General features: G+C 55.1%; 1 protein-coding gene across 3 annotated transcripts in view; it reads left to right on the top strand.

The window, feature by feature from the left end:
* The window catches only part of LOC122394614 (mucin-5AC-like), a 48,519-nt gene that overhangs the window by 28,187 nt on the left and 6,289 nt on the right, over positions 1 to 14,043 (top strand). For 2 of the 3 annotated variants that reach the window (XM_043391603.1, XM_043391604.1), the window contains exons 9-18: positions 2,841 to 2,966; positions 4,302 to 4,441; positions 4,806 to 4,870; positions 5,222 to 5,397; positions 5,759 to 5,983; positions 6,325 to 6,448; positions 6,650 to 6,782; positions 6,992 to 7,300; positions 7,571 to 7,747; positions 8,053 to 8,152. In XM_043391603.1, coding sequence (XP_043247538.1) covers positions 2,841 to 2,966; positions 4,302 to 4,441; positions 4,806 to 4,870; positions 5,222 to 5,397; positions 5,759 to 5,983; positions 6,325 to 6,448; positions 6,650 to 6,782; positions 6,992 to 7,300; positions 7,571 to 7,747; positions 8,053 to 8,152 — 1,575 coding nt within the window. Of the gene's footprint in view, positions 1 to 2,840; positions 2,967 to 4,301; positions 4,442 to 4,805; positions 4,871 to 5,221; positions 5,398 to 5,758; positions 5,984 to 6,324; positions 6,449 to 6,649; positions 6,783 to 6,991; positions 7,301 to 7,570; positions 7,748 to 8,052; positions 8,153 to 9,189; positions 13,612 to 14,043 lie in introns of those variants that run through there. The other variant, XM_043391605.1, reaches the window with a different exon arrangement.

The raw sequence follows: 14,043 nt of genomic DNA, 5'->3' as shown, positions 1-14,043 counted from the left end.
GAGGATTTAATGCACCTGCTCGTTCGACCGTTTTCCCGGGGCAGCAGGATCCTCAGTCACCCATCACATGAACCCGTCCTAAGTAGCGACATCCGCATTCCGCGTTCCTGTGTCGTGAACAATGCAGCGGCGAGCGGCTTTTCGGGGACATTCTTGCATGACTGATGACGTCTCACGCACATTCTATTCTCGCTGACTGCAGAAGCGTTAGCGCACGTTAGCGTCGGCCAATCACAGTCCGAGTTTACCATTCCAGTGGAGATTGTCGCGGAGAAATGTGCTCAGCGCACGTGGACAGAATAGCTGATGCCTCTTACGGCGGAGAGCGTAGAAAGTTGTCGCTTAGGGCGAGCACGGGAACTCGTAAACACGAATGTCCCGCTCGCATACCAAGCAGATAGCCATGCGTGCAAGATGTAAGCAGCGCCTCAAGTCGGTGACTTTTCTGCACTTCGGCTTTTTAAAGTTGATGTGCGCACGGGTGATTCTTAAAATACTGAACGATGCCTTCTCACTTTCCGCTCACATGTCTAAGCTTCCCAGCATGCTTGTCATTCCCATGTTTATAGATCCCACTCAAGGGAAGTACAGTCATACAGTGACCAGAATCGAACGCACCGATTGCAGTTACAATGCAGAGAGCTGAAGGAGGCACCGGACCTGTGCCAGTTCCAGAGCAGCTTCACACCATGCTCTGCCCGATCTCCATGCCGCCACTGGGCGCGAGGCCCCATTTTGCACACCGCAGCTGCCCATTTGTAGCTCCCTACCCCACCCTAGCTGGCCTCGAGCCGAGTCAAAACCGGCGCATCCGGAACCCCGTCTGACCTCCTAAGATCGGCCTGCCTTCCTGGGCGTCCGCGCCTCTCGGAGCCGCATTCTAATTGAGAGTTTCACATCGTCGAGCAGACGCCGTAGGCTGATGACGACAGAAGAGAAACTAGCCCCCGTCCTAGCCGCGGCGCGGCGCGCGGCGCGCCCGGCTCGGCCAGCCGGGGGCACGCGCCGCACCAGCCGCTGAAAGTGAAACCTTTTCGCACGCGCAGCCGCCCGCCGCGCCCTGAGGGCTGTCGCAGCGCGAGGGGCAGCTCAAAGCTCGAGCTCGCGCCTCGCACACCATGGCGGAACTTGACGTAGTGTTGGGACATAGCGACTGGTGGTCATTTGTAGCTGACGCATCCCCGCGGGGGAAGGAACAGACGTCCGACAGGACAGGAGATTACGTAACAAAAAGATGAATGGACTGACCATTGAGGAATGAGGAGTCTGATCGATTCTGTCTGGGTAGTGCGGAACACCCCAACATCCATCTATGGAAACCCATTCAATGTTGGAGAGCGTTTAAGGAATTAATGAGTACCTATACAGTACACATGATCGTTTATGTTAGGAAGAGCCGAGCATCCTATCCATTCATCTACGGACGATAGAAGAAACCAATTCAAATGGGCCAGAAGAAACCTGTTCAAATCCTGGAGAGTGTGTTAATTACTAGTTTGATTCATACAGTCAATGATGTTCCTGCTAATGATGTTAATGATTTCCCATGTTCGAGGAACAATGATGTTCCTGTTGAAACGTAAAACGCTTAATAACCATAATGGAGTAGATGCTGTTCGAGAAGGAAATAGAGAACAAAAGAGAGAGAGAGAGAGAGAGAGAGAGAGAGAGAGAGAGAGAGAGAGAGAGAGAGAGAGAGAGAGAGAGAGAGAGAGAGAGAGAGAGGGAGAGAGAGAGAGCCGACTACTGTCGAGTCCGCCGCTCCTCCGGACTCGGGACACCCACAAGTGCCCCCGGCAGGTCAGGGCGGGGTCACGGGAGCGCCTCAGAGGTCGCTCACATCCGGCCCCACCGGATAGGCCTTGGTGCGAAAGTGAGATCGGCTCTGTTCCGGTGCAGACAGGAGGCGCCAGGCGCCGCTACAGAGCCGCGAGCTGCGGCACGTGCAGTGGATGGTCCCTCGTGGGCGACGACGCTGCGTCAAAACACGTCGGAACGTCGAATCCAAGCATCAAATTCCGTGTTTTGTATAGCCGATGTAATACGGAAATGTCCTGTCATTCAAATGATGCGACAAAAAGAGTTAAATAAAATGTAGCACATAGCGAGCCGCTTAAAGCCTTCGACAGCTCGGTGGAATATTGCAAAGCATCGTCCTGTTATGCGAAGTTAGAACGCCCCCTCAAGTGAAGTCAAAACATGGGACTAAATTCCCCAGCACACATTGCAGCGCGGACTGCGCAGCTGAGTATACCGACTAGGAAACGGTTCGTGATCGCTAGCTCGTGATCCGCGGCCTGCACTCCGTGATCAGTGGATGGTGACCCCGAGGTCAAGTGACACCGACTTCCGGCTCAGGGGTCACGCCCGCCCATTTCCCACGCCGCTCGGCAGGCTCCAGGGGTTGTGACAAACGACGTAAGCACTGCATGCGGTCGTGCAGTGTAATGGATGTGAACGTTGCATTTGGGATTAATTGTGCGGGTTGCTGGTTACGTAAGTTTGTTGTTCGTGATCAGTTTCTTTTCATTCTCAGGACCGCTTGGGATCATGTTATATCTACCTAAATAAGTGCAGATATGACGTTCTCATGTTAACGATATGTTTCCCGGTTAATCACAAATGTCGAAATGACATTGGTCGAGACCGGACGTGCCGATGGATTTTACTTCTTCCGTTTCTCAGCCTATACGTCACTCGTCGATACTTTGATAAATATAATGTTTGAATGAAAATATAGCCTGTCACCGATGTCCCTCTTTGCCCCTATGATCTGCAAGAATGTCTCTAGATTCTGTCTGAAAGTCCACACTATAACCGCTGTTTTCTCATATCCTCAGATCTGCGAGAACGTCGCCGTGGACGAGTGGAGCGTGTACCGACCTTACCCGGAGGAAATGGGACCCTACGCCACCAAGGGCAAACAGTGGGTCGGATACGACGACGAATTCATCGTACGCAAAAAGGTGAGAACCAGTGCAGTTCTGTACTCATTTCCTGCTCGCCACTCCTGCAGTCTGTCTCCCGTTATCTAAAGATCTAATCAGCTCGCGTCGCCAGTTCGGAGTCGGATTTGTGCTGAGAACAAGTGCGATTTCACGCCGACGCTCTCCCTAGGAGAGGGAGAGGGGAGGCGGAGGGAGAGGGAAAAAGAGAGACGAGATAATCGCTGTTTGAAGAAAGTTCGCGGCTTTACTATACCTACCGTGCAGACAGAACGAGGATGAAAAACCGGCCTTGGGCCGACCTCAAGGGAGAAAGTTGGATCGCAGATAGTTGGCACTGGATCTGAACGGTACACGATGTTCGCTCTTCTAGGCGAGAGTTTACACTAACGCACGTAATGAAAGCGAACAAACAGCTTCTGATAGCTTCGGGTATTCAGCTCGCTAGGAAATTCGCGGAATGTGAAACGGCGGGGACTAAAGCCCGACGCGATAAACGTTCCGGACTTTGGAAATGCCATTGCGGGGATTTTCGCGCGAGCAGACTCGTAGACCACCAGACTGGTCAAAGCAGTGGAAATCAAACGGCTGAACCGGCCGTACCGGCGGCGAACTGGCCACGAATACCGCCGAGCGATCGTCACGGAGGAGAAAACAAACTACTGAGCTGTAGTCACGACTGGCGGAGAACGCTGGGCCAAAGCTCTCAGACATGACCGTTTGACAATGTGGGCGGTTATATGTTGTGATATGTCTCCGATCTCTTATCGATAACAGGATATGTAAGCCATGTTTGAACTTTCTAGTCATTGACAAAACCATGATTATTGATTCAGTGACGAAAGCTTTCAACCTACAGATAAGACCGCTGACCGAATACCGTGTTGGCCTGATAGTTGGCCTACGTAGATGTCTTATAACACATTCTTTGAGACCTCTGGGCTTCGAAGGCTTCTAACTTCTTGTAACACGGGACCGCAGCTTTGTCATACCAAAAACGACCGATGATTACGTCCACTGAGCAGGAACAATGTAGCGCCATGTCGTTTTAAATGCCCGAGCATAAGCCTCGTATCGTATGAAGAGAGGATTTAGATGATGCTCGCGACATCACTGGAAGCAAGCTTTATATCAAACGTGCTGATTCCAGACAGCAGACAACGACACTCGGCTGGGATTTCAACCCGCACGTGCTTCAGTAGGCCTATAAAACCTTCACGAGGGAGTCTATTTGCGCATCTCGATACACAATCAAGTAAAGGAAATGGAAGAGAAAATGGAGCATTCAGCCATTATCTCACCTTTGACATGAGCTGCTCGTACTATTCCATCGCTGACTTCACCTTGTCTCCACAGGCTGAGTACGTGCGCGACAACCACCTGGGAGGTATCATGTTCTGGTCCATCGACAACGACGACTTCCGTGGCCGCTGTTCGGGCAAACCGTACCCTCTGATTGAGGCAGCCAAGGAGGCCTACCTGGCACCGGCACCCGGGTGAGTTCTTATTTGGTGTCTGCTTGTCTATTGGGATTCACATGCTCTATTTTGCACCCAAGCTTGAGAGTTCGGCAGCCAGCGCCCTCCCGGAGTCTATTGTATCGCAGTCCTCGAGTGAGCCATGAAAAGGAAGCGGAGAGTGGATTCCGGAGGGCGTAGCGTAAATCCGAGGTTGTTCTGTTGGCGAACGCACAGTTTGGAGGTTTGAATAGAATGGGACTTGTTTATTGTGCCAGGGTGTTGCGACACGTTTGACCCATTTTGTTCTATACCTATATTCTAATTTTTAGTCTAAAATCGCCTAGGATGGATTGCCAATGCCACTAACTTAACTGACCATTCCTCTGTTTCGCCGTTTCAGGAGCCCGCCGAAACAGGCCAAGGGACCGACCCCGCCGCCGCCCGCCACCCCCGACCCTGGAGCAGGTAGGTCAAATTCAATTCCAAACGGTTCTGACGGCTTTGAACCTACATAGATTAGATCGACCATGTGGACTGTATTTGGTTACGATGTGCATGGACTTATCAACGGCCGCAATATCGGTATTAATACCGGACGATTGTGAAGAACAAATCGGTGAAAAGACCACGGCAGTCATATCGCTCGACGATACAAAGTCGTTACTAAAATGAAAACTGCAAAAGTGGTAGCTTATTAAAGCATATGCTGCCTTCCAACCCATGCAATCCATGGCCATCCATGCAGCCGGACCAGCTGTTCTTCCACATGACATTCACCTTCATTCTCACTTCACCTCCTACCTCGTCTTCCGACAGACTTCAGCTGCAAGCGTGAGGGCTTCTTCCCCCATCCGGAGGAGTGCAACAAGTACTTCTGGTGTCTGGCCGGAGGACCTCTGGGCGTCGTTCCGCACAGTTTCACCTGCCCGTCGGGTCTGCTCTTCAACCGCCGCACGGACGCCTGCGATTTCCCCAGAAACGTCAAGTGCAAGGTCAGTGTGCTGGAGGTCCGAGTGTTGCTGTTTCGACTATCGACAGGAGACCATGGACATGATAAATGCCAAACTGCGATCCGCGATACCATCAGTAAACGCACGGTGACTATAAATAAACGGATCCCCAGTAGCTGTTGACAGACACAGCTATCTGTGAGAATGCTTAGTTCAGAAGGCCGTTTACAAAGATGATCTATGGTTAGAGAGTCATCGTACTAGCTTTATCACTCCCAATGCTTCTTTGAGCATATTAAATTAACCTGCCACCGTCATACGGTTCAGGCTAGTATTGAAACTGTTGGATTTTGAAAGGACTAGTTAGCATTTATTGACGTGTCTCGTTTGCCTGTCCCGACAGGTTGCGGTCAAGGAGGTCGTATCCATCACGTTCCCGCCCACCAAGGAGCCCGTGATTGGCGTGGGTCCGTCGCTCGCCCCCGGCACTGTCACTGAAGACCCGCTGGATGAGTACTACGAGGACTACGATCCTGCCGACCTGCCGCCGCTGGACCTCGACTTCCCCGACAGTGGTCTGGGAGCGGATCTACCGGTCCCCGTCAGCGGTCAGCCCGCGGCGCAGGAGGTAAGACAACATCACCACTTATGTACTTATCATCTATCCAGCACCACGGAAAACGCCGTATTGGAAGGCGATTACGCTCAACTCTTGAATGTACTGAGCTATGCTGAACTGAACGCCCCAGGTAATACAAGCCTTGGTTGTTCTTCGAAATTTCGAAAATACAGATGGCATTTCCATGGTTAAAATGAAATATATTCGATGATGCGATTAGTTAAGCGGCCCACTGTATCGGAATGTATTCTTTGAGTGTAAGGCAAGATAGGTAATGAGCACCGGTCAGTCATCAATAACTTCGAGTTCGTGAACACGGTGTACTGAGTCTGACGATGTTTTCGATCCAGGTGCTCGGCGGCTCTCGTGGAGGCAGTTCTGTGGCCAAGACCGAGGCCGGATCGGCGGCACCCCAGGAGGAGGAGTCAGACCCCTCCGAGCTGAAACAGATTCTCGAGCTCATCCAGAGAATCGGTAAGTCACCTCAACTTCACGTCAATCGCTTGAACCCAATTCTCAAACACACGTGGCGTCTGGTCATTCGAGTCATGCGGATCATGCTCGTAATTACGGAGATCATTAGCACTTTTGCAACTAGCGACCGTCTCTTGCATGGAACAATATCTGAAGGAAATATGCATCCATGATCTAACCGGTACAAATCCCTTCTTCCAGGCGGTGTCGAGGGCGTGAAGAAGCTTCTGGAGGGCGACAGCGATCCTGCCTCCCCGCAGATCAGCGAGAAGACCAGGAAGACGCTCAACAAGATCGTCGGAGAGACGCCCCAGCGGGAGACCAGCACACCGAGGTGGGTATCGGGCCTGGCTTGAGCATCATAGAGCTGCCACCGATGATAACAGAGTCGAAAGTCGTTGAAAGTTGTCGAAAGTTGTATGGACGTCCGTCGCCATACGACTGATGGTGATGATGATGATGGTTGGGTTTTAGGCACGCCCGGATTGTGTTGGTCATAGGCAGCTGTCCATGTGGCTAACTTTCGGATTCTCTTTCATACAGGTACACGTCGATTTCTCGTGACCGTCGCCCGACGACCACAACCTCGGAGGACACCAGCTCACGCACCAGCTCACGTACCAACTCGCGCACCAACTCACGCACTCGGCTGAGGACGGGCACCTCTAGCCGACGCCGCCCGCCGACACCCCAGCAGGAAGAGGTCGAGATCACGCCCGGTTCTCGGTCGAACGCCCGTCGGCGTCGTCCGACCCCGACCCGCAGTCAGCAGAAAGAGCAGGTCGAGGTGACGTCTGGCGGACGGCCGAACGCCCGCCGACGACCCCAGTACTCCAGCATCCAGCGCAACAGGTAGACATTGCCCGTGGCCACTGAGTCATCTCCGGTCGAGAGGGATCGCCAAAATGCAAGCACTGCGCTAGTGAAATGATATCTCATTTTCTTCTGGGGTTGGCGGCATTTCGGGATTAGGATCGATGATCCCATCGGGAGGCGAGAGTCCGGCATCTTGATCCCGATATTGCAATCTCTGGATTGAGCCCCATGACCCTCGATGACTCGTCCCAGCAGCCATCATTTGATACCTATCAATCTCTAATACCTCGCTCGTGTCCTTCGCAGGGGGTCGAGGCCGACCGAGCCTACCGTTGAGGAGCAGGTCGCCGCCCAGGAGCAGGAGTCGGCCTCTGGACCCGGCCAGCGTCGTTACGTGACCCTGAACAGACAGCGAGGCTCACCGGCAGCTGCCTCGGCTGAGCAGGAACAGCAGGGAGAGGTGGACCCGGACACTGGCAGAGAGTGAGTGCGACAACTGGGTGAACCTTTGTCGAGATCGGATGCCACTGTTATACTGAGAACGGACGTGTTTTTGCTCGTGAACAAAGTCTAAGTCGACCTTCAGTGAGGTATTTGATGGTCGTGTTCTTCCTTCTCGGTTGGCAATTCGACCTGTGAAGGATATCGTAGGCTCTTTGTCTCTCAGAATCGCATGACATTCTGGTGCATTGGTCGTTGGTGTCGACGTAACAATGCCTATCGGAGAAGAAGACTTTTCCAGATATCTCAGAGATCAGGATTTTGACGTAAGCGAACGCTCATTCCAGATACGTGACGCTGCGCCGCGGTCGTCCCACCACTCCGGTGCCTCCTCTGGAAGGTGCCCCCGCTCCGGAGCGACTCCCATCCCGGCGAGGCCGGCCTCAGGTTAGTAAAAGCTGTCGCCATGAAGAGGCCATGAACTTGCTTGATCCGGGATCGCGTGCGAATGAGAATCTGCCGCGAAAATGTGCTTCATAGCGACCGGCCGCTTGAGACGCTCAGACGCCAAGCCATGGGGCTGTTTCGACTTCGGATAGGATGTTCTCAACTTGACAAATGACACGCTGGGGTGTACCATACTGTTCTGAAAAGCGCTTCTATGACGAAAGACAATAGACAGTGGGTCTGCTTTAGCATCTTAACTGAATATGAAATGGAGAGACTGTCGCATTTCCAGAGACGAATATTTATGCCCTCCTGGCCTGGGGACTGTATGAGGAGCCCGATGTCAAGGCGAGGTTGAGGGATGCGCGTGCCTTGTTCTGGTGTTATGCCGCACGTTGATATGACATATAGTACCGCTAGTCTAGATTAGTATGTGGTCTAATCGGTCGGGTTTCGGGAGGGGCGGTGGTGTGGCAACTCAACTAACGCTTACAATAGATGGCGTGTCGACCGCTCCTCGCGGCGCGGATCCTCGCACGGTGTTTGGAAGCACTGCAGCGATGATCCGCTCCCGAGTGATTGGGTCAGTCAAAGAACACGCCACTAGATGGCCTGCCTGTAGTGGGTCGGTGGATTTTGAGGCGGTCTCGGTTGCCATGGTTACCTGCCCTTCCAAGGCCCGGCTGCGACCAACATTGGTCGAGTTCGGAGCTGAAAACCCAACTGGAGGCCGGCACACAAATCATGAGCTTCATAGATTGCTGAACGATCCAAAACACAGAATCACTTGACCCCTGAATAGAAATCGAACTAAATTCAACAGAACTGTGACAAAACTGCTTCGATATTCGATCGAAGAAAATAATTAACGATCCGATTTGCTCCTTCACGCTGAAGCAAAACGCCTAGCGAAGCCAGCCAATCGACCTTCCTTGGTTTGCTCAGAGTGCCAATCTCCTCGAGGGTATCAGCTACCGACCGGCCGACCAGAGCGCGGCGCCAAAAGTCTGACGCGCCGCCCGATCCTCGGTTCGCAGGTGACGGACTCACGACCTGACGCTACCGCCGATCCGGCTCTCGTCCTGCTCAACGCTTTCGCTGGACGCGCGCCCGCTAACTCGGACATTAGCGACGGCTCTGTAGAGGCCAACCAACTAACCGACCTGGACGCCGCGACTCGCGACACGAACCTGTTGTTCGCTGTGCCCACTGACACCAGTGTTGACGTTGTGGAGACCCCGACTGAGACTGTGCCGCCCCCGCCCCCGCCCACTGTGGAATCTGTGCGACCCCCGCGTATTCGTGTCCGTGTGCGTCGTCCCACTGAGAACTCGGAAGAGGTAAACCAGAGCGTTGATGATCAGCGAAGGGTGAGGGTGATCCGACTGAAGCGGCCTCGTGGCGACACAGAGGAGGTAATCACGGAAACCACACAGCCCCCCACCAGCCAGCTGCCAGAACTGAGCGAGAATGAGGTGACCGTGGATGATCGTCCAGAGGAGGTCCTTCTTCAGGGACCCACCACGCCGCAGCCCGCACCCGAGGTGTCCAACCTGCTGACGGAGAGAGCTGACACCGTGCCACCCCAGGAGGTGACCACCTCTGCCCCGGAGCCTCAGGAGCCATTCGAGGTCACAGAGTCGACAGCTACGCCCAGCCGTGGTTTCGTCAGGGGTTCCAGCAGGTTCAACCGTCCGGGAAGGCGACGCGTGACGTCCGGACGCCGCCTGACCAGCCGACGCCGAGGAACCCCCACTGAAGACCCCGTGGACGCCCTAGAGGAGACTGAGCCCACCCCGGCGCCCGCCACAGTAGCGCCCGCACCCGCGCCCCAGAGGATTGGAGGACGGCGGTTCCGCGGCGGCGGCAGGAGGAACAGACTCCGCCAGCGTCGCCCGACGACTGAGGAAACCCCAGCGGAGGTCGCTGAGGAAGAAGAGGCACCCGAGCAGAGCACAGAGGCCGTGGAGTTGACTTCCACCACAGAGCGCGGTTCGGCACGGTTCGTCTTGCCCGGTCAGTCTACGAATCTGCGCGGCAGGGGTCGCGGTCGCTTCCGCACCAGAGGTCGCGGCAGGCCAGTCGTGCGTCCCGCCCCTGAAGAGCCCGAAGAGTTTCAGATAACGGAACAAGAACTGGCCGCCATCTCCACGACCGGTCGCCAGGCTTCCAACACCTTCCCGCCGCTGCCCGATGCCGTCCAGCCCACCGAGCCCTCCATCATCGCGGAGGAAGAGCAGGAGGAAGCCGCGCCCGATACAGCTCAGAGACTGGGGCGCCCCGGAAGGCCGGGAAGGTTTGACAGGAGACCGCTCCGTCCAGGCAGGCCTTCTCTCCGCCGGCAGAGACCGACTACGACAACGACTGAGGCCACCGCCGAAGAGACTCTAGACGAGCAGCCAGAGCGACCGCCTTTCAGGCTGAGGCCAGCCGCTACTGCTGAGGAGACCACCCCTGATGATGAGGAACAGGATGAAGGTGCTGCTGGAGGACTACAGCTGAGACGTCCGGGGCTCCTCGGACGACGTCAGAGACCCGATCCTCTGGCCCGCAACAGGCAGCGGCCGAGTCCTCTGTTGGCTGGCCGCCGCCGCCCGGAGACCACTGAGACCGAGGCCACCACGACCACGACCACTACAACTACCACTGAGACTGCCACCGCAGCTCAGACCACCACTGAGGCCGAACAAGAGGAGGAGGTCGACCCGGCTGAGCAGGAGATTCACCGACAGACTGTGTTCGAGCTCCGCAGTCAGCAGCCGGATGATGGCCCGCCGCGGCCACGACCCTTCCCCTTCAGACCTCCGAGCAGCCGGCGCACTAGCAGTCTGAGGGACCGTCTCGCGGGCAGCGAGAGGAGGCCAAACCCCTTCATCTCGCCCCTGCCGGTACCTTCCGAGGAACCCGAGGAGCCCTCGACGACGGCTAGCACCACGACGACCACCAGCACTGCCAGCACCACTACCACCACGGAGATCGAGCCGATTCCGACTGAGTCCTCGGGCCTGCCACTGCCGCCCGGCCTCGTCGCTCGTCGAGTCAACGGAGACATCCCCGATCCCGTCACCCGCCGACCTCTGTTCAGACAGCGACCGTCCGCGCCGCGTCTCAGCCTCTCCGAACTGGTCAAGTCGCGTGAAAACAAGAAGCCGGATGTGCAGAGCCTGGTGGAGCAGCTGAGATCATCTCTGGAGGAACAGATCACTGCCACTGAAGAGCCCGCCACTGAGACATCAGCAGAGGAGGCGGGAGAATCCACAGACGAAGCGTCCGCCACTGAGCAGCCGACGGCCGCTACCGAACCCGGCACCCTGGCTACCATCACGACAGAAAGCACCACTGAGGGCGGCGCAGTGGCCGAAGTGATCGTAGCCACCACGTCTGTGACGCTGCACGGCCCTGCACCACACACTGAGAGCGAAGTTGACGCCGCAGACAGCGCCACTGAGAAGGCAGAACAGGCTCTGGAAGAGATTCAGGAGACAATTGAGCAGGTTCAGGGAGTCGTTGAGGCAGGAGCAACGGAGGAGGTCGCTAATGTTGACACTGAGATCGATTCGACGGTTGAGGAAGCTGTCAATGCAGCAGCAGACGTTACAGAAGAGAGTGCTGAGGATGTGGCTGAAGAGGCCGGCCCCGTTGTTGTAGCTGCCGAGGACGTCTCGTCTGTTGAAGAGGCTGATGAGTTTGACGAGCTCACTGAGGCGCCTACCGTCTACGCCACAGAGTTCAACCAGGAGTCTTCTTCTGAGGACGACTTTGTTGTCGAGGAGACCACAGAATCCAGCGGAGACTCCGACTCAGAGTCTCTTACCGAAGCGCCTGGCTCGAACCGCGGCGGACGCGTGTTCATCGTCGGTCCTTCGATTACCACACAGCGTCCCGTCATTGTCGGCTCCGATGGCGCTGTGATCATCACTGCCGCCACCCTGCCACCACCGGCCTCCGCCGCTGCTGGCGGTGACTCGTTCGTCTCCGTTAAGGTCAGCGTTTCCTCCGAGCAGGAGGCCCCACCGGCCGGGGGAATCACCTCGCCCAAGCCGTCCGTCTCTCCCGTTGAGGCCCTCTTCACCATGTGGGCTGACGATTCGGCTCGGCCTACGTCGCCACTGCCTCGTGGAGAGACTGAGGTGGATGTTGAAGCTGAGGAATCACCACTGGGAGAAGCTGAGGAGCACGTCCACCACGATCACGATGATCACGCTGACCACGCTGACCATGCCGACCAGAGCCACGATGGAGCTCAGAGCTCCTCGCTACTGAACAAGCCGCCGGCGGTGCTGGCATCTAGCGGTGACCCCAGCGCGGCCGGGCAGGATCCCAAGGAGAGCCTGCTGGACCAGGAGGAAGTGCTGGCCTACTCCACCGTCACGCCTCGGTACAGAGATCCGGACAGCCTCTTCAAGAGGAAGACGTTCATCTCCAACTCAGCTCCGGCAGCTTCGCCAGGGCTGCTCTGCTGGACGTTGGCAGCGGGCGCCGCACTGCTGCTGCGGTGGCTCTGAGAGCGGGCCATGCTGGCTGGAGACTAGAGTAGAAATGTGACGTCAAAAGGGTGCTCTCAGGCAAGACGGACGTCCTAGCAGTGTGGTCAGCCAGTAAGAAGGACGGTGTGATTGGGATGATGCGCGCCTGCGGAAGAATAGAACTGTTGTATCGGTATGGTTCGGCTCTGCAGAGGCTGAAGAGGAGTAACTGCGCAGAGATTCGAAGTTATTTAATTTGTGCGTGAATGCGTCATGGATTGCAGATGCTGCTACGTTGGATGAACAGCCCAAAGCTTGATCAATATGAAATAAATGAAAACCGTGCTGGATGGAAAGAAGCTAGAAAGGAAAAACAGCAACGCATAAAAAGAACCCAAGTGTGCTTGAGCCCGCTGAGGATCAAATGGACATTTATTCAAGCGGATGTTGAAAGATTGAATGAAGAGCTGTATGAAGCTGAGCCGTGTCGTAAACTGAGTCACAAGCATGCAGCTCATGGAACTGGCTTTTCGCCCAGAAGAAGGTCCTGGTTACCGCTTGCTATTTCCTGGTTTCCAATGTTTCCTTGGTCCCTACATAATGCACTATTTCCCGTGGGGTTCTAAATACGTCACTCTTTTACAAAGATGTTCACGATGCCCTCTAGGAGATCAGAATTTCCATTGCGCGCGTTCGAGCGGCTAGAATAGGTTCAGCGAGTGAGCGAGAGTTGTATGCGATCATCGTCACGCATAGCCGATGGGTCCGATGTAAACAATGCTCAACGTTTTCCCTCGAGATGTCAACCAAGCGTGCTCAGGATGTATGATAGCTCGTGTATTTACTCCTTTGTTTGTTGTTCTGTTAAGAGTGAAGTGTGTCTCATGTGCCGTGGTCAATCCATGTTGTTTCTAGCCTTCGTGACTGCGCTTTCGCGAGCTAATTATGTTGGATGATGTGTGTGAAGATAATCCAATATACAAGCGAAACCGTTTAAGTACTTTTAACCGAATCTTGCCCAGACCACGGACCGACTAGCGACTAGCATTATGAGATCCGGGGAAGACGATCCTGCCAATGGTATCTACGAGTTCAACAAGTAAGTGTCCGATCGTCCACTGAAGCGGAAGACCTGTCTTGGTCTCTCACACACGCAATCCCACGCCAAGTGACGACTGGCATTTGTACAAAGACACGCTGACTGCACCGACTATACCGACACGCCTGAGTTGACCTGGTGGGGGACAGGGTGGTTGACCTGTGGCCTTACCCTGTATTGTTATCTTGGTAGTGTGGCTTGTGGGTGATGGATCGTCTCTGTATAAAAGTGTAGCGTAAACGGCACGTGGCGAGGAAAGTAGGCATGCAGGAACGCATGCCTAGAAAACGTAGTCGCCATTCGTATCCCTATGATCCTTCGGATGT

The sequence above is a fragment of the Amphibalanus amphitrite genome, unplaced genomic scaffold (assembly GCF_019059575.1).
Source record: "Amphibalanus amphitrite isolate SeventyFive unplaced genomic scaffold, NRLGWU_Aamphi_draft 000602F_arrow, whole genome shotgun sequence".
In the NCBI taxonomy this organism is placed as follows: Eukaryota; Metazoa; Arthropoda; class Thecostraca; order Balanomorpha; family Balanidae; genus Amphibalanus; species Amphibalanus amphitrite.
The sequence above is the reverse complement of the archived record's forward strand: the minus strand, read 5'-3'. Positions and strand labels throughout refer to the sequence as shown.